The sequence below is a fragment of the Doryrhamphus excisus genome, linkage group LG4, assembly GCF_037039965.1.
Source record: "Doryrhamphus excisus strain RoL-2023G ecotype Guam linkage group LG4, RoL_Dexc_Guam_v1.1, whole genome shotgun sequence".
NCBI classification, from domain to species: domain Eukaryota; kingdom Metazoa; phylum Chordata; class Actinopteri; order Syngnathiformes; family Syngnathidae; genus Doryrhamphus; species Doryrhamphus excisus.
In genome coordinates, this window is record NC_136360.1 from 3,307,397 (window position 1) to 3,328,090 (window position 20,694).

Sequence of the window (20,694 nt, forward strand, 5' to 3'; positions counted from 1 at the left end):
GTGAGGAGGCATAAGGTATGAAGGAGAACAGGAAACAAAAGAAAAATCTTATTTTTTTTTCCCACTCTGGCAGTTCAAACTCTGATAATAAGCCGCATGAAACAACATAAGCAAGCATCTACTTGATGCACATCGACACAAAGTGTCATTATAGTTTCCAGATGGTATTCACGATGTGTGGTGATAGGAAAGTAAGGCCTACTTACACCCTCACCATGGGGGCCCCTCTCCCCAGGACTTCCTGGAATACCTGGTTTACCCTGGAAACATGCAAATTACCAATCACAAATGTGTGTAATCACAGAATGGAAGCAAGCTCCTTTTCCTCTCCTGCTCATCATCATCGTCATCAGGAATAAAACCACAAACATGATGAGTATGTTTTGATATTTCAGTGCTGTCTGATAGGCGATGTAAGAGCGTCTGTCTACAAGTTCAGACGTGAATTCGCCAGCTGCTAATTTGAAACAGTATTGAGTCAAACATTGAAGGAGTGGACTAATAGACCATGTACATTAGTCACAGTAATATTAAATGAAAAACATGCTTTTCCATTCACTTCAGTAGAGTGTGAGGAAAAAACATTGTGGTTGTCTGATGACAATTTGGTAATAATGAACCAACAATATTCTACTGTTTATCCTCACGAGGGTCACAGGGGGGTGGGGGGTGCTGGAGCCTAGCATGTTTTTGGAATGTGGGAGGAAACCCGAGTACCCGGAAAAAACCCACGCATGCATGGGGAGAACATGCAAACTCCACACAGAGATGGCCGAGGGTGGAATTGAACTCGGGTCTTCTAGCTGTGAAGCCTGCGGCAAACCACTCGATCGCCATGCAGCCCCGAAACAACAATATATTAAAAATAAAGTAAAATAGCAGTTTGCTGAGAAAAATAAATCAACAAAAAACTACATAATCTGAACTAACAATCGTCAAATTGCATTTTATTTCTAGTAGTATATTATATATAAATATTTTTTATTATTATTCTGCAGCCAAAATAACTAATGAAAAGGACTACAAAAGACTGGATTGTTGTGTTTCAAACACTAGATGGCGCTATTAAACCAGGTTTCCACAATGAAACTGCTGGTTCATCAAATGTGTTTTCAATTTTCATATTACTAGATATGACCTATTGAATATTTTATTGTCATAGAATACCTTCAAAGCATTGCAATGAGCACTTGGGTCTAAAGTGCAGTGAAGTGCACATGTGATCCAACAATACTAAAATAAAGCATTTTGCTTGCTCTATTTCAAACATTTTGTGTGGGGCTGCACGGCGGATGAGTGGTTAGCACGCAGGCCTCACAGCTAGGAAATCCGAGTTCAATACCACCCTCAGCCATCTCTGTGTGGAGTTTGCATGTTCTCCCCGTGCATGCGTGGGTTTTCTTCGGGTACTCCGATTTCCTCCCACATTCCAAAAACATGCTAGGTTAATTGGTGACTCCAAATTGTCCATCGGTATGAATGTGAGTGTGAATGGTTGTTTGTCTATATGTGCCCTGTGATTGGCCGGCGACCAGTCCAGGGTGTACTCCGCCTCTCGCACGAAGGCAGCTGGGATAGGCTCCAGCATCCCCCACGACCCTCGTGAGGATAAGCGGTAGAAAATGAATGAATGAATGAATATGTCAATAGCAGGGGCAGGTGGTGCATTTCACACATGGGCCTTCAATGCAGACTCAGCATCCCGATGCATCACCAATACCACGTCAAAATTATACAAATACATCACACTCACTTATAAGTACTCATAAGCTCTGGTCTGGAAAAAAAACCTTTCCAAGACTGATTTTATATAAAATATATAAAGTAACAATGATCTGGATCAATTAAACAATGTGCATTCATGTGATGATGCGTTCAAAATGCACTGTTATCTTGAGTGTCAGGCATCAAGCAATCAGTTTGGCACGCCTGCTAGCTGGCCCTGCGAGGCGAATCTGAAACCTCACTGGTTAAAGAAACAACTCCATTGCTAATAGTGTTTAAGTAACATGGGCCAGCACTACGAACTCTGAAGGCCCTTAACAGATTACACTGACTTGGCAACCCATAGAAACAGAAATCTGACTGGACAAAACAAATCCAATGTATGCATACATCACTGGAAGCACAATCTTATGAAAAAAATACTATAATTTAGGTTGCTTCTGATAGTGTTTAGTTCTTACTGGCCCTGACTGTACTACAATCGTCATTTATTATCTATTGGATTCACCTAAGAAACAAAAAAAGCACATACTCACTATAGTACATTTAACTAAATATGCAAAAGTACTCACAGGCTTCCCAGGTAGGCCTCTCTCCCCTGGAATGCCAACTTTGCCCTTGAATGAGAGAAATCGGTACGGTATTTTAATATATTTGAATGGTTGAATTTACTGACTACATCATGTCTTGACTAAATGCATCACCCCAAACATAAATAATTGCACTATGTGTAAGTAATTATTGCTGCATAGTATCAGCACAAATTGTATTGTTATGTTTTCACTACTCAACACTTTTACTTCAGAGAAATTGATTTGTGGTTCCAGTTGACGATGTATGTATGTAAGTACAGTATGTATGTATGCACACAGCACAGCCACAAAATGAAATGCATCTGCTGATAATATTGCAACTTTTGAGAAGAGCACTGCACCTTACACAACAAGCTCACCTTGCATGTGTTGCACCTTGCTAGACATTATTAGTCAATGTTTCCTATATAGCCTTTAGTTAAATGTGTTTATATCAGAGGAGGAACATTCAATAAAGATTAAAGTCTCGCTGCTGTTTCCAGAGGTCCATTATACTTAGCAGAGCTAATGTTTGGAACAATATGTGGTAGCCATGTGGTTTCCAGGACGTGAGTATGCATCTTCAAAACACATGCTTGTTAACGACGCTACAGGATGATGCCTTTTTTAATGCCAATCATTACACTTGGCTGGAGATAAAGGGGGTCTTTTAGTTAGAGGATATCCTTCATCTGAATATAAATGGCTGAAGATGTTACATACTTGGAAGCACAAACAACTTAGGATGTCATCTACTTTGAAATAGAATCATTTCTGTTCTTTTTCCTCGGGTACAATGCGATCAGGAAATTGTCGTAACAAGGCAGATGTACTTGAACGTACTATGAATCCGGGTTCTCCTTTTGTCCCAGTGTCACCTCTTTCACCCTAAAAGAGAAAATAAAAATATATGACATATATATTGAAAAAGAACACATATACAGTAAAGTCTCGTTATATCGATATTCTCGGGAGTCGGAAAAAATACCGATATAACCGGACTATCCATATATCCGATCCTGCGCCGAACTGCATTAAAAGTGGGCAATAATGCACTCGACATTGTTCTAAAGTATAGAAACAGCTTAAATCAATCTTTGCTTAAGGATTTCAATACCAAAAAAGAACACGGCGAACGGCTGCTTCCAGTCAACTTTATTTTTCACACTTCCACCACCAGAGCACAGCACACACACCGATTCCCGCACTTCCTGGTTCACAGGTCATGCTCAACCCGCCCCACGTAGCTGGCCAAACACATGCCTGTATAGAATCTATACACACGAGAGAAACCACGAACGCCAGCATGTACATCTGAAAAACAGTGATTATTGCAAGCGATAAAAAGATATCTGAATACAACACAACTAAATATATGTATTTGTACGCTTGTGTCTTCGTTGGAATAGGTGTGTATGCTATGTCAGTTGGTTCTTCTGTTGCAGGCATGTGTTTGGCCAGCTATGTGGGGCGGGTTGAGCATGACCTGTGAACCAGGAAGTGCGGGAATCGGTGTGTGTGCTGCGCTCTGGTGGTGGAAGTGTGAAAAATAAAGTTGACTGGAAGCAGCCGTTCGCCGTGTTCTTTTTTGATATTGAAATCCTTAAGCAAAGATTGATATAAGATGCTTTTGTATCGATATAAGCAGACCAAATTGGCTGGCGGGAGATGAAAAGGGCATCGTAGTAACCGGATTATCATAATAACCGGGTATCGTACTAACGGAACTAATTATATCATAAAAGACTAGAAATTTGCCGGGAAATGAAAATAGTATCGTAATAAGTAGTAATTCGTTATAACCGATATCGATATAACGAGACTTTACTGTACATATATTTCAGTTAACATTTAGGCACACATTTGGCTATGTTTACCTTGGTACCTTCAGGTCCCGGTTCTCCCAGTAGGCCATCAGGACCTTGAGGCCCCTGTGGGTGACACAATGTCACGAATGAAACAATGTACAGTTTGCATCTGTCACTTTCAGTCACTGAGGTCCGAGGGCCGGCTCCAACTTGTGGTGCCCAAGACAACACTTAAGACCAGGGGAGACCGAGCCTTTTCTGTGGTTGGCCCCAAGCTATGGAGCGCTCTCCCCTCCCAAGTAAAAAAGGCCCCCAACATTGAAAGCTTTAAGTCTCATCTTAAAACCCACTTTTATTATCTGGCTTTTAACTCGGAGTGAGTCGTATGGTCCTGTTTCTTTTAGTTCTTTCTTTTTATTTTAATTGGTTTTATTTTTTATACTTTTATTGCTTTGCTTCTTGTTTTTAATATTTTAATATCTATTTTACTATTTTATTTCTTAAATGATCTTTTAGTTTTGGATTAAATTCAATTTGTACCTTTATTTATTGTATTTTATTTTTACTTTTTATTTTGCTAGTCTGTGCAGCACTTTGGAAACTCTGTTCATAAAATATGCTATATAAATAAAGTGGATTGGATTGGATAACATCATCCCTAAAGTAAGACCCTTGGAGAGTACTGTACCCAATTATTTCACTATGTCACAGGTATAAAGATAAAAATCTCCAACTTCTTCTGTTGTCCACTCTTTGCTTTGAGGAATCCCCAGCAATCAGAGATTTTTGTCAAGTCCGTTCTATTTTAAGTTTCTCGCTTCAGAGGATCTGCTACCATTTAGTCTTTCGGACTGTTCCTGATTGCTGTGATGTCACTGGAAGACTGTCAACTTCAGACAAATGGTTCAATGTTTGTCATTTGCTGTAATTCTTCTAAGATCTTGGCTCAAATCAGTGAGGAAATTGGTTCTTTACTATTTTATTAGGAGGAGGTAGACACTGAGACTGCTGCATCAGTAATTCTGACCCAGATAAGCTAAAGAAAATGAATGAATGGATGGACTTTTGTAGCAAAATCGTAAAAAAACACCTTGTTAATGATCAGATTCCAATAATAAAGTCATCTTAAATTAAACTACTTTTGACTTTTAAGTTCATTAGAAGAAATGTCATAACTTCACCAACATTGAGTCATGTTTTCATCCAGTACAAAACTCAAAGTCAAAATAACATCCATCCATCCATCTTCTTCCACGTATCAAAGGTCGCAACGCAGGGGCAGCAGCCCAGACTTCCCTCTCGCTGATTACTTTGTCCAGCTCCTCCTGGCAGATTCCGAGGCGTTCCCAAGCCAGCTGAGAAACATAGTCTCTCCAACATCAAGCATGCATAGCTGTCTCGTGCACATCGAACATGCACATAAGAAAGGAGATCTTCGAGAACGAAAATATTTAAGAAAGTATGCTATAGCCCTGAAATCATACATTTGTCCAAACACTGCATTGGACCATGGCGAAATATAATGCTTATAGCTCGTTACAGCTAGTTTTAAGACCGTCGCACATTCAAGGTTTGAGATGAATTAACTGCAAATGAAAAGATTAGATAAATAGATTAGATACTCCAAAAGGAAAAAAATGTATCTCATCTAATGTGTGATGATGGTCTGAGGTACTTTGGCTCAATCAGACAGGAAATACAACCACAACCGTGTACATAGAATTTAGTAAACACCACAAGCCCCCAGCATGATAAGTGCTCCCATATGTTACATTTGGCAAAATGTTAACCAGGAAGAAAGTAAGTAAACAGCCTATAAAAGTCACTTGAAGCAAAATGAAGAGTTTATAAAGGACATCAAAGAGGATTCTAAAAGATGTGCTTCTCTCAAGCAGTTAGACCAAAGTGTTAGTTTGAACTCATTGACTCTTCAAGAAAATGATGTTGACGCTGTCCACTTTGTTTATTGCAAACATTTATGCACTGGAGATAAATATTAGACGTGTTGCTTGATGAACACTGTTTTATTAACAACATTGGCAGGTTAAGGTACGAGAGCGTGCATGTTAGGGTTCTACATGAAATGTATGAGGGCAGCAGGACACCAGTTGTGATGTGCTGGCGATGCTCTGGTGATTGACAGATTGACAGATGAGGTCAGACAGGAGGCCCCATGGGTAATAATGTTTGCAGATGACATTGCGATCTGCCGTGATAGCAAAGAGAAGGATGAAAAAAAAACCTGGACAGGTGGAGAAATGAGCTGGAGAGGAGACGAATGGAGGTCAGTCATAGCAAAATGGAGTAAGTGAGTCAATGAAAGAGTATCAGGTGGAACTGTGAGGAGGTCTGCAGAATGCCAGACCGTAGACGAGTCAAATCAGCAGTCTTTGGCAACAATTGAAGCAGACCCGAGAGAAAATGGCTACATGACATCAAAGAATGGTGCCGCAAACCAAGATCATTACCATGGACAGAGACAAGTGGATGAAATTTGTGGACGCCTCTATTGCCATCCAATGGCCAGAGACCTATGGATATTAAGTAAGTCAAATGTGAGGATGCAAGGAGTAGAGGAACATGGATTCAAAGCAATGGAGAGTGTGGAAAAAAGCTAAAGAAACAAGTGCAGGGAGGGTGGAGTGTGTGAAGAAGAGTGCCAGGAGTACTGTTGTAAGACCAGCCCCAGTTTATGATCTGGAGAAGGCAGGTCTGAAACAACAAAGAGGTCAGGATATTGGTAGAAGGATGCTGGAGAAGAGGACAGATGAAGGTACTTGAACACCTGATCCACTGTGGTGACCAGTAATTGGACAAGCCAAAAGTAAAAGACCTTCTTCTTGGGAGGTAAACTAAATACAGCGTACTGTAGTACGGGTGCATGAAACCCATTCTACACCTACTTGGGCAGATGATGTCCCAACAGTCCAACCACTACATCCTCATTGGCTGCCTAAAACAGTACTCATGCACAACCTAATAAGGTCTAATAACAAACAATCTTTGATCATATCAGCAAATATATCTGTCTGATGTTAACGGAAAGTCAAGACTACTTAAAGAAAGAATGCAACACATTCTCCTGTAACAAGTACAGGTCTTACCCTGCGACCCTTTGGACCAGAACTCCCAGGATTCCCACTTTGCCCCATCGGACCCTGTGAGCAAAAATAAATGAGTAAGCAAATGATGAGAAGTGGAACCAAAATAGTTAACAAAACAAACGTTATGTACAAATACAAAGAATCAAACAGTATTGATGAGGATATGACACTTACAGTTGGACCTTGCATGCCGATGTCCCCAGGACTCCCAGGCAACCCTGGATACCCCTTTTACGGATGATAGAAAATATGTCTTACATTTCATGTATATATGTTGCATTAACGACATTTCAAAATATAATTGTCAATAATCACTTTCAGGGATTTACCCTGGGCTCACACTGAAAAGGAGGTGCAACTGACTCCGTGTGAACCGGAGGTTGAGTCCCCAAAGCTATAATAATAACAGTACAATATAACAATATATATACTGATTTATATCTATATACAAATTAATAAAAAAAGTAAAAAGTAAAAAGTGATCGATTGAATGGAACAGATTATGATACACCACAGGAAATTTTCCGAAATAAACTAAAGCTTGCAAATGGGTACTGAATGAAAACAGAATTCCAGTTGACAGGAGCACTGCCCACTGCACTGAAATGTGCTGCTGGTGGTGGGGCTGGTGACATATAGTCCAGAGCCGCCACTCCACGCTAATCTGGCTATTCCATCTTAGAATAATATTCCATGTCATCCTTACATAAGTCACAAAGCACCGCTTCACAGGGAGATACAGATACAAGCAGAGCAGTGTTTTGATCATCTCGCTATTCATTCAGCTGCCAGATTAGTCATTCCCACTAGCAGCCAACCATCATTCCAGCCGATCTTAATCCAACTAGGTCAGGACGGGTGCCCAAAAGTCTCAGCGATGGAGTCAAGAGACTGAGGCCCCCGGAAACTGAGCAATGTCGGAAAGTACTGTACCTCTCTACAGAGTTTTACAGGAGATACCGCGAGGATGGATGCACTAGACTACTGATTTGTCGGTTATTATTTCACAATAAAACGAGTCATTTTTAGTATTTCTGGGGGAGTTTTGTGTGACCACCCTGACCTACAGCACCGTAATACCATTAAAAAAACTACAGATGGCCCTGTTCTGATGATGTAGAATGTATTATCCTTACATTTTTATTAGGGATTACTGTGCCTTTTGTGACATGATTCAAACCTGCAAAAAAGTGATCAAGTTTGGTGCTTGGGTGTCTCACGGAACATTACATTAACATTACTGACATCTAGTGACCAAGGTAGAATACTACATATCATTCACAAGGTATTTGTATGTGTCTTTTGAATGCCTTATGTTCAGTGGTCTGTTTTAGCTCATTTGGTCATTTTTGTGCTTAGAAATGCTTAAATATTCTTTTTACTGATGATGGGGCTATTTTCAACAACAAACAGCATGGTTTATTTATCAATATATATATTAATATTTTGTTAAACATGAAATAAGGAGCAAGACGTGGCGAGGGACGACTGTAGTCTGTGGAACGACGCGTATCCTTTCATTTCTGGTGATTAAGACTTACTGGCTTACTGAGTGTCATTCCATTTAAAATGATGGATGCACTAGACTACTGATTTGTTGGTTATTATTTCACTATAAAACGAGTAATTTTTAGTATTTCTGGGGGAGTTTTGTGTGACCACCCTGACCTACAGCTCCGCAATACCATTAAAAAACTACAGATGGCCCTCGGGTTCCGAACAAGTTTTGTTCTGATGACTGCATTGGGTATTGCAATAAAACATTTGCAATATAAAGGGCCGAAAATGAACATAATAGGTCCCCTTTCACACATGGCTGACTCATTCGTTCAATTTCTACCGTCGCGGGGGGTGCTGGAGCCTATCCCAGCTGTCCCACCCTGGACTAGTGGCCGGCCAATCACAGGGCACATATAGACAAACAACCATTCACACTCACATTCATACCTATGGACAATTTGGAGTCGCTAATTAACCTAGCATGTTTTTGGAATGTGGGAGGAAACTGGAGTACCTGGCGAAAACCCACGCATGCACGGGGAGAACATGCCAACTCCACACAGACATGGCCGAGGGTGGAATTGAACCCTGAGTTGAGTTTTAGCATACGTCAAAAGTTATACCTATGTCACTCCCACTGACATATGAAAGAGAAAAAAAACATGGAAAGGCTACTTTTTTTCTTTCTGTTTTCTTTAAAAAGAGGCAACTGTTAACTGTTTTTGTTGTCTTGCGCACTCAAAGGAGCGTTGCAAGGAAGGGAGAGACAGGCTTCTCAGGAGGAGGACGTTTTTAATAATGACACTCTGCTGTTCAGTTATCACGGTCCATTTCATGGTCGAAATCTTTATCCTTGATGATGGTCACCAATTTTGCATCCCAATGAGAATTTCACTTCATACCTCGGGTTCCGAACAAGTTCTGTTCTGATGACTGCGTTGGGTACAGTTAAGTTTTAGCATACACCGAAAGTTATACCTACGTCACTCCCACTGACATATGAAAGACAAAAATACAGCAAGGAAAGGCTACTTTTTTTCTTTCTCTTTTCTTTAAAAAGAGGCATCTGTTAACTGTTTTTGTTGTCTTGCGCACTCAAAGGGGCGTTGCAAAGAAGGGAGAGACAGGCTTCTCGGGAGGACGACGTTTTTAATAATGACACTCTGCTGTTCAGTTATCACGGTCCATTTCATGGTCGAAATCTTTATCCTTGATGATGGTCACCAATTTTGCATCCCAATGAGAATTTCACTTCATACCTCGGGTTCCGAACAAGTTCTGTTCTGATGACTGCGTTGGGTACAGTTAAGTTTTAGCATATGTCAAAAGTTATATCTACGTCACTGACACATGAAAGACAAAATACTTTTCTTCAAAAAGAGGCATCTGTTAACTGTTTCTGTTGTCTTGCACACTCAAAGGGGCGTTGCAAGGAAGGGAGAGACAGACTTCTTGGGAGGAGGACGTTTTTAATAATGACACTCTGCTGTTCAGTTATCGTGGTCCATTTCATGGTAGAAAAACCTTTCACTTATTAAAAATGTCAAGAATACCATCTTTATCCTTGATGATGGTCACCAATTTTGCATCCCAATGAGAATTTCACTTCATATCTCGGGGTCCGAACAAGTTCTGTTCTGATGACTGCGTTGGGTACAGTTAAGTTTTAGCATATGTCAAAAGTTATATCTACGTCACTGACAAATGAAAGACAAAATACTTTTCTTCAAAAAGAGGCATCTGTTAACTGATTCTGTTGTCTTGCACACTCAAAGGGGCGTTGCAAGGAAGGGAGAGACAGACTTCTTGGGAGGAGGACGTTTTTAATAATGACACTCTGCTGTTCAGTTATCGCGGTCCATTTCATGGTAGAAAATCCTTTCACTTATTAAAAATGTCAAGAATACCATCTTTATCCTTGATGATGGTCACCAATTTTGCATCCCAATGAGAATTTCACTTCATACCTCGGGTTCCGAACAAGTTCTGTTCTGATGACTGCGTTGGGTACAGTTAAGTTTTAGCATACGTCAAAAGTTATATCTACGTCACTGACACATGAAAGACAAAATACTTTTCTTCAAAAAGAGGCATCTGTTAACTGTTTTTGTTGTCTTGCGCACTCAAAGGGGCGTTGCAAGGAAGGGAGAGACAGGCTTCTCGGGAGGACGACGTTTTTAATAATGACACTCTGCTGTTCAGTTATCGCGGTCCATTTCATGGTAGAAAAACCTTTCACTTATTAAAAATGTCAAGAATACCATCTTTATCCTTGATGATGGTCACCAATTTTGCATCCCAATGAGAATTTCACTTCATACCTCGGGTTCCGAACAAGTTCTGTTCTGATGACTGCGTTGGGTACAGTTAAGTTTTAGCATACGTCAAAAGTTATACCAAAGTCACTGACACATGAAAGACAAAATACTTTTCTTCAAAAAGTACCTCAATCTGTTAACTGATTCTGTTGTCTTGCACACTCAAAGGGGCGTTGCAAGGAAGGGAGAGACAGGCTTCTCGGGAGGAGGACGTTTTCAGTTATCACGGTCCATTTCATGTTAGAAAATCCTTTCACTTCTTAAATTATTTAAGAATACCATCTTTATCCTTGATGATGGTCACCATTTTTGCATCCCAGTGAGTATTTCACTTCATACTTCACTTTATCAATGTTTCTTCAGCTTAATTTGGTGGAGTTTTTAAATGAACAAATTGATACTCACTCTCGGCCCTTTCTCTCCTGCTGGGCCCGTTGGACCAGTCGGCCCTCTGTCACCCTGTCAAACACAACAGTAAAACTGAAAAACGCAAGAGATCATGAAACCATGACCTGTCACCCCAACAGCGATGCTGATTCATAACCTCGTTGCTCAGTAAAAAGCCATGCAAGTGGAGTACAAAGGGTCAGGTAGACAGCTGGTTGCTTTAGTTTGTTTCAGGTGAACTCCACTCTTAAGGCTGGGTGAGAAGTTCTGCGCTTACAAAGTTTCATGACTCTACATGCATCCGCTGAACAGCTCTGTATTAAACAATGTTTGGAATATTTGAGAAATCCCTGGAAACCAAATCCAGGAGGTGCTACTGAAATAATATATGGATATTGCATGATGTGAAAGGAATTTTCAGGCTGTCAAGGTATGCTTGGCCCTAACAGCCTGAAGGTGGAGGAGGAGGAGGTTTTTTTGCTTAAGAGGAATCGTTTGACAAGCGAGCGGCTTCACATCACAGGAACATGTTCTGACACACAAAGTGCTTCTGAAAAGGATGTGTGTGTGTGAGTGGGGGGGGTTGGGGTTCGGAAACCAGAAAGGGAAAAGATCAATAATAGACTTTTCATGCTACTTTCATGACTTTGACCAAACCTAAGAGACAAGAAGTTGCAACTAAAAATTAATTATATAACCGATTAATCTAATTAAAAAAACACATTAATATGAAGCAAACAGCTACAATTAGTGGTTGGGTCCGCCACATATCAGAAAAGAAGCCCAATAAATTAGGAAATCTTCACATTTGAGAGGCTGAAATCAGAGGATATTTACATATTGAAATAAAAACACTTAATTGTATAATCGATTAACCATCGATTAATTGTTGCAGCTCTACCTTTGTCTAGTAATTCAGTAGAAATTTGATGAACATCAGTTTTTGAATTCTTGTGATGTGTCCAAGCTAAATTGTCATTTTATCCCTGCCCATACACAACAAAATGGGACAAAAGGCCGTCATTATGACACCTGTGACAATATTGTTTTTGATATGGACATGAGAGTGTTGACTGTTTATCTAAGGCGTGTGTTCAGGGGCCTCTGGGGCCTCCGTTTATGGTTACTTAACACGGCCCTAATTACAGGGGGTCTGAAACTGACAAGAAAACGGCTGATGCTTATTGACAGCATAATGGAAGCAAAACACACGCCTTACCTTTTCACCAGGAACTCCTATCACACCAGCTATCCCGATCAGGCCAACAGGACCCTGGAGAGAAAGAGCCATTTCAAAGGGTATTGAAAGAAAGTATGCCAACGTGAGAGCCTGATATTCACTCATCTATGGGTTGTTTCCCAATCTGTTAAGACACTTGGAATGCAAGGGGTCACAGAATGCTACGCAATGCTTTTGTAAGCAATAAGGTGGGGCTATTGGCTCAAGGATAAGGCTGTGAGCTGACCCATGAAGTGCGAAGTATGTTAAAGTGAATGATAACAAAATTAATCAAAATAATGAACAATACCACCTACAATAACACATCTCTGAGGGGGCAAAAAGAGAAAAGATTTCAAACATGAGTCTTTGAGTTTTTGTACATAACAACTTCATTCATTCATCCTTTCATAGCACACATAGAAAGCACAAAAAGATAAAACTGTGACAATAATTTTGAGATCAACCTATACAGTAATCCCACAAATTTAGATGAGAACTTTCATAATTCAAGGATAGAAAACCTATTTATGAACTACTATACACAGACCAGCAATATTATATTACAATAATAAAGTATTTAGACATAAATAAGTCTAGTATTGTGTGTTGCTATAAATGTGTTCGGGTGCTAAGAGAACAGAGTGGCGGGCGGACAGGAAGTGACATCATGGGTTCAAACCAGCAAAAAAGTGATCAACTCTGGTGCTTGGGTGTCTCACAGAACATTACATTAACATCACGGAACATTACTTATGGGCGGCACGGCGGTCGTGTGCTTGTGTTCAATTCCACCCTCGGCCATCTCTGTGTGGAGTTTGCATGTTCTCCCCGTGCATGCGTGGGTTTTCTCCGGGTACTCCGGTTTCCTCCCACATTCCAAAAACATGCTAGGTTAATTGGCAACTCCAAATTGTCCATAGGTATGAATGTGAGTGTGAATGGTTGTTTGTCTATATGTGCCCTGTGATTGGCTGGTGACCAGTCCAGGGTGTACCCCGCCTCTTGCCCAAAGACAGCTGGGATAGGCTCCAGCACCCCCGCGACCTTCGTGAGGAAAAGCGGTAGATAATGAATGAATGAACATTACTTATCTAGTGACCAAGGTAGAATACTACATATCATTCACAAGGTATTTGTATGTGTCTTTTGAATGCCTTATGTTCAGTGGTCTGTTTTAGCTCATTTGGTCATTTTTGTGCGTAGAAATGCTTAAATATTCTTTTTACTGATGATGGGGCCGTTTTTAACAATAAACAGCATGGTTTATTTATCTTATTTATATTATGATTTTGTTAAACATGAAATAAGGAGCAAGACGTGGCGAGGGTAGTCTGTAGTCTGTGGAAGGACACGTATCCTTTTATTTCTGGTGATTAAGACTTACTGGCTTCATTCATTCATTCATTTTCCTCACGAGGGTCGCGGGGGTGCTGGAGCCTATCCCAGCTGTCTTTGGGTGAGAGACGGGGGTACACCCTGGAGCGGTCGCCAGCCAATCACAGGGCACGCATAGACAAACAACCATTCACACTCACATTCATACCTATGGACAATTTGGAGTCGCCAATTAACCTAGCATGTTTTTGGAATGTGGGAGGAAACCGGAGAACATGCAAACTCCACACAGAGATGGCCGAGGGTGGAATTGAACCCTAGTCTCCGAGCTGTGAGGTCTGCGCACTAACCACTCGACCGCCGTGCCGCCCACTTACTGGCTTACTGAGTGTCATTCCATTTAAAATGACATTCGGTGGCCTTTTTGTTGTGGCAAGCCAAAAGCACACCTGTGCAGTAATCATGCTGACTCATCAGCGTCTTGATATGCCACACCTGTGAGGTGGTTGGATCATCAAAGACGAAGTTCTCACTAGCACAGATTTAGACACATATGTGAAATCAGCATGTTTTGTGTATACAAAAGGTGACGAGAACAAAAAGCAAAAATGTAAGTAATGATAGGGAACTGTTATGGGGTGGGGTATTATTTATTATTATTCATACTTTTCAGTCCGATACCGTTTTTTTTCCAGTGGTGTCGACTAAATGTAAGCTAACTCAAGAAAACATGAGCAGTCAAAGACAAGAAACAGACCACTAAGATGAAGGTAAAACACTTTTGATCCAATTTCCATTCCTGAGCTCAACTAAAACAACTGACAGCCACAAAGTCACTTACGTAGCACCATCTAAAGGGGATTTTCATGCTGGATGTAAGTAAAAAGCAGCGGATTTAAAAGATGAGTGTCTGAGAGGGGATGCAGCCTGCAGGCATAGTGGCTTTCTCAACATTGACCACAAATCCCATAATTAGGAAAAGAAATGGTACACTGTGGCACCCAGTATCATTTCCCAGTAGGAGATGGTTGTAAATGGGTTTCTGTAATGACAGCATGTCTAACAAGAGATTTTGAAGTCAAGATATACTCATGAACATTAACCTTTCAAAAGCTTTTTTCCCCTGACACAACCCCGTTTCTTGTGCACACGTGTCAGTCCAAAATGAGTCTCTGCCAGGAAAATAAAAGCAGAGAGGTTGACATGATGTAGATGTCAATGTACGGGCGCTTTAAGAAGCCGTGCACTGGGGAGCAGACTTAAATGGAACACGGCGGCTAAGTGAAATTGGCTCAAATACACAACCCTGTGAAAACTGAGATGAAATACTTTACTGGCCGAAAAAAGAACCATCGGCCTCTGTTTAACCTACACTAGTCAACAATGGCCTTTCTATGGGTTTACATATTGAAGTAAGTGAGGCAGCTATAAGGGTTAACCCAAAACAGCTGATTTGCTTCATAACATTGCTCACAAAATATGTTTTCGATATAAACCAGTGGTTCTCAGTTATTTTCTGTTATGCTCCCCCAGATGACAATTTTTTTTTTCACACCCCCAGATAATATGTATTTATTTATCTCTCCGTACAAACCACTGCATGAGTTGCTGAATGAATAAAGCCATGAACTGTCTTTAGACAAGAACACCCCCCCCCCACCCCATCCCATACTGCTATTTGAGAAGAACTGAGATGACGTATGTATGTTTCTTGGCAACAACAAAGCATGACACATATTTTGGCAGAGTACAATCAAACATGAAAGCCGTCAAAGGATCTTTTAGTATGGCATTTTGCTGTGGTATTTCTGCCAAATTCATGATGAAAACACTAACTCCAAAAGGACATTCAAATCATATCATAATCGGTGTATATTTAACACATTTAAAAAAAAATTAAAAAAATTCCACAACAGGATAACATTTAATTATGCTGAATCCTGTGCATTCTAAGTATCAAAGCAACTCACTTGTGGTCCGACTTTTCCGACATTCCCAATGTCCCCTTTCTCTCCCTGCAAGACGAAAACACCAAACAGCATACTGATTAGCTTCCTGCAATTATAATCATTTGATTGTTACTATCTCAAACATCAGTGCATAAATAGCAGTGTCTTAAAAGGGAACACACACATGCAATAACATACACTGCTGATTAAAAAATGTTAAGACCAGTTGAAAAAAAGTGCAATAATTTACATTTAGCACTATTGGATCTTAAGGAAGTAAGAAGTAGGGCTTTAGAATGGAAAACGATTATACGGGTTTGAGAAACTAAACTTTAAGTCTCATCTATAAGGTCGAAAAATTGAAATAAGCAGCAAGCAACAAAGGATGAACTTGCACTTTTTCTTTTGCTTTGCATTATCAATTTTTCCCAAATGCTAAGCTACTGGAGAAGGCAGATGACAGAAAACAGTCATGATAACAATACAGATGTGTGGGAAACAATTTGGACTTATCTGCTCCTGATCCACTCCACAAAAAGGGTAAAAATGTGGCAGAATATGCACCCCCTGCTGTGTTGTCGAGTTAAAAAAGTAGACTTACCAACACACCATCTGGACCCGGTTCACCGATGTAACCTTTCCTTCCTGGTCTTCCCTATAAGTATTTACAAAGAGCAGTATGCATTCAGTATATATCATTCATTCAGTCATTCATTTTCTACCGTTTATCCTCACAAGATGTCATGGGGGGTGCTGGAGCCTATCCCAGCTATTTTGGAGCGAGAGGCGGTGTACACACTGGACTGGTCACCAGCCAATCACAGGGCACATATTGACAAACAACCATTCACACTCACATTCATACCTATGGACAATTTGGAGTTGCCAATTAACCTAGCATGTTTTTGGAATGTGGCAGGAAACCGGAGTACCCAAAGAAAACCCACGCACGCATGAGGAGAACATGCAAACTCCACACAGAGATGGCCGAGGGTGGAATCGAACTAGCTGTGTGGCCTGCACGCTAACCACTCATCCGCCGTGCAGCCAGTATATATAATCTCATGATTATAATATGTCTCGGCTAATGATTGGTTTATCAACCAACTGCAAGAGTCTCAATGACACTATTGCTATGTGTGTATTTACACGGGTTTTATTTCTATAGAGAATATTGCTTACAGTTGGGCCGGCATTGCCAGGTGGGCCAAGAGGGCCTTCTTCACCCTGCAGAAAGAGAGTACAAAATTAGGTGATATGTACAGTAGATTAAGAAAGTGAAAACACTCCTGTTGTAAGACCAGGTATAGATTTGGATAAAGTAGGAATAATATTGATGAAGACATACTAGCATCAACTGAACCTACAAGTGTAACGTTATTACCAATACTAACAATGCCGGTAAGGTGTACCTAAAATCCAAGCAATGACTGTTGTTAAATAACGATAATCAACAACGACAAAATTCAACAAGCGTACACAAGAACAAAACCAGAGAAAAACGTGTATGGTTTTCTTCCACCGATGCATTTTCGTTATTGACATTGAAAAGGATTTGGAGGCTGCAAGATTCAGCACCTCCAGCTGCCAAAAGCTCTGTTTTCCCAGGGCTGGAAACATCGTGCCTTCTTTTGAAATGCACACAATGAGAATGACTTCACCGAGTGGAACATGCCCTCAGAGGCTTCTTCGAGAAATGACATGTTATATGACACAGCTTATTTAAATCGTTTGCACGAATGGAAATCTGTATTTCCCACTGATCTAGATCCAAGCCAATTACCATGAAACCATGTTTAATAGTGAATCCTTTTACCTGTGTTCCTATTGGCCCAGGCGGACCTTGGATCCCTCTGGCACCTTGCAAACCCTAAAATGCAAATACAAAACACACTGATGAATTATCCTTATTGTGTCATAGTTTGAAATGGAAGCACAGCTAATATAGTGGTATGAAAAAGTATCTGAACCTTTTGGAATTTCTCACATTTCTGCATTAAAATATGAAAACCTATAAATGTTTGGGTGGTTTTAGTTAAAGCAGACACAGTTTTTTTCATCTGTGTGATTTTGACAAAGATCAGATCACATTTGATGGTGATTTTATGCAGAAATGTGACAAATTCCAAAAGGTTCAGATACTTTTTCATACCACTGTTGTATGTTGTTATAGTACAGCATACCTTTGGTCCGGGAGGTCCGTTAGGCCCAGGTACTCCTATGTCTCCAGGAAAACCCTAAATGGCATATAACTTGGCATGACACATGACATGACATATAACTTAAGTATGAATCTAGCAAATAAACTGATTACACAAAGTTGATAGAGGACTTATGGATCTGTCGTGCATGTGGATTGGATGGATGGATTTATTTTACTAACGTCACATTGGGATCGAAGTTGGGTGCTCGCGATCATGACTCGTAGTTGTGAAAATAAAGAGACAAACTACGTGAACAGGCGTTCTCAGTAGGGATTAAAAAAAACCTTTACAGTTGCTATAGTAGACATCATAATGGGGAGACAGGAAAGGTAATGAAATGATGAAAGTAAAGTTGATTAAAGGATTCCTTGATCGGATTCCAACTACTATCCATTCATCATGGAGACTGAGTCACCAATGGATGCTTTGTTTGGGCACCCAACAAGTTTGTTGTTTGGTTGTACAATAACCAAGACAGTGTACACAAACTGAGACATACTGTACATATCATTTTCACCAAAACCCTATAAAAATCTGAGTACGGGTATCAGTATGAAATCTGGGCATACTACAAACAAAAAAAAAACAAATGTAATCCGACCTCTGGTCCTGGTGGTCCAGGTGGTCCTTGAATCCCCATATCTCCAATTCTACCCTGTTGGAATACAAAAATCACATGAAAACCAGAAATCATTTAACTGCTCGTACTATTGAGAGTCCCAGAGTGACAATCGATGTATTTCAAATCTAAACTCCTCTTTGAAGTAATCCCACTGGACGCTAACGCAATTCCCCAGCCTTCATGCACCCCTACAAGGATTTTTCTGGAATGCCGTCCATGTCTTCAAAATGGGTATCCTTGATGAGAAGGGCATCCTGGCTCAAATTGTCTGCCTCAACTCTTGTGAACAATGCCCGTCAAATGAAAGACGCCATCAACATCAACAATCCTGGAAGTTTTCCGACACACCTCGCATCCCAGTTGACTTTGAGAGAGAGGCAACGTCTCTTAGACAGGCAAACCATTCACGTTCATATGCATGCATGTCTTTGGAATGTGGGAGGAAGCTGTAGTACCCTGAGAAAACTCGGAGAAAGCACAGCGAGAAGCAAACGCCACACAGACACGTTCCAATGAACCCGGGTCTCCTGACTGTGAGATGGATTATAATTAACCTACTATGCATGTTTTGAACTGTGGTAAAAAAAAAAAAAAATAGGAGTACCCAGAGTAAAAACCCTGCAGGTGCGGAGAACATGCAATCTCCACTCAGAAGTCAGAGCGAGAACTTTTGTTGTTGTAAAGACGATGTGCTAACCACATGCACCACTGTGCTGCCAACATTCATAAAATAAACATAAGGAAAGCTGTTTAAAGTTTCATTTGCTTCCAGTCCTTATGTTTATACGAGAATGTTTCAGATAATCCTATTTCATCACATACTTAAGTTTGTTAATTGTGGTCTGTCTTGTTTGACAATTGGCATGATTCAAAAGGCGTAAACTACATTTTTTTTTTGGAATTTTGCAAACGTCATGGGAAATACGTATATGCTAAAGCCCTCACAAAAACACGCCATAAGTGTCCCATTTACATAACTGACTTACATATTAACAAAGCTACAGTGATAGTTATTGTAGCAGCTAAAACTATATTTATCTGGCGCACTAACAAGAAGCATCGCTAGCCGCTCATTCACAGACGGAAGAGTGGATACCTAGCTCCCAATTTCGCTACAAAGGCTCATCAAGATGCTTGTTTGCTGCCAGCATTTTTCACCTGAGGACTGGAGCACATGTCTTGTGCTGGAAGACACAGCCATCCCAAAGAGAGCAGAGATTGTAAGTCTTGTTGCTGTATCTATGCTGTTGTTGTTGACAGAACTAGCATGTGTATTAATGCGCATTGGAAAAATGCTCCGGTAATCAAAAAACAAAACAATTGGTTATCATGGTTACATTTGTCCAAACAACTGTGAAGAAACAAGAAATTTATTTCAGAGAAATGTATAGTGTGTCCCAATGATGAGCATTGTTAGCTTGCTCATATTGACTTGTTTTCTGGCATTATAATGCAGAAGAAAGGAAAAGAAAACATTCATGGCTGTTGCTATTGCTATTGTACAAATCTGAAAGCCTGACAAAGACTATCATCAATCAACTATCATCAATGATGAGCCACTGGAAATCACAGGAGATATATACAGTATATAAGATGACTCATGGTGTCAATTTACAAAGAACACTAAAATCATCACGCAGCAACTTGACACTCAATTGGCAGCTAAGAAATAAACCAGTTCCAAAACGGGTCCCTATGTTTAATTTAGTTTATTCCATTTGAAATTCTGTCCATAATGCATCAAAGGTGTTGACAAGCTCGTCATGAGTTCACTTACAGCTAATGTTATATACACTGGAAATCATGGTATTTACTTTAGATAAGACATAAAGTCGACTGCCTCCAGGAATATTGTATATTCCACTTCTTTCTTGCCTCCATTGAATCAACGCCCAGCAAACGAGTGCTTGCTTTACTGAGTTAGGTTTAAGTCCGAGCAAGCTTTGGT

The 20,694-nt window shown here is 40.3% G+C and overlaps 1 protein-coding gene across 1 annotated transcript in view; it reads right to left on the bottom strand.

Moving 5' to 3' along the window:
• The window catches only part of col24a1 (collagen type XXIV alpha 1), an 82,288-nt gene that overhangs the window by 22,275 nt on the left and 39,319 nt on the right, over window positions 1–20,694 (bottom strand). The window contains exons 19-32 of the mRNA XM_058073812.2: window positions 18,726–18,779; window positions 18,104–18,157; window positions 17,737–17,790; window positions 17,103–17,147; window positions 16,522–16,575; window positions 15,942–15,986; window positions 12,634–12,687; window positions 11,433–11,486; window positions 7,384–7,437; window positions 7,210–7,263; window positions 4,175–4,228; window positions 3,141–3,185; window positions 2,298–2,342; window positions 207–260 (exon numbers count right to left, since the gene is read on the bottom strand). Coding sequence (XP_057929795.2) covers window positions 207–260; window positions 2,298–2,342; window positions 3,141–3,185; window positions 4,175–4,228; window positions 7,210–7,263; window positions 7,384–7,437; window positions 11,433–11,486; window positions 12,634–12,687; window positions 15,942–15,986; window positions 16,522–16,575; window positions 17,103–17,147; window positions 17,737–17,790; window positions 18,104–18,157; window positions 18,726–18,779 — 720 coding nt within the window. The remainder of the gene's footprint in view (window positions 1–206; window positions 261–2,297; window positions 2,343–3,140; window positions 3,186–4,174; window positions 4,229–7,209; window positions 7,264–7,383; window positions 7,438–11,432; window positions 11,487–12,633; window positions 12,688–15,941; window positions 15,987–16,521; window positions 16,576–17,102; window positions 17,148–17,736; window positions 17,791–18,103; window positions 18,158–18,725; window positions 18,780–20,694) is intronic.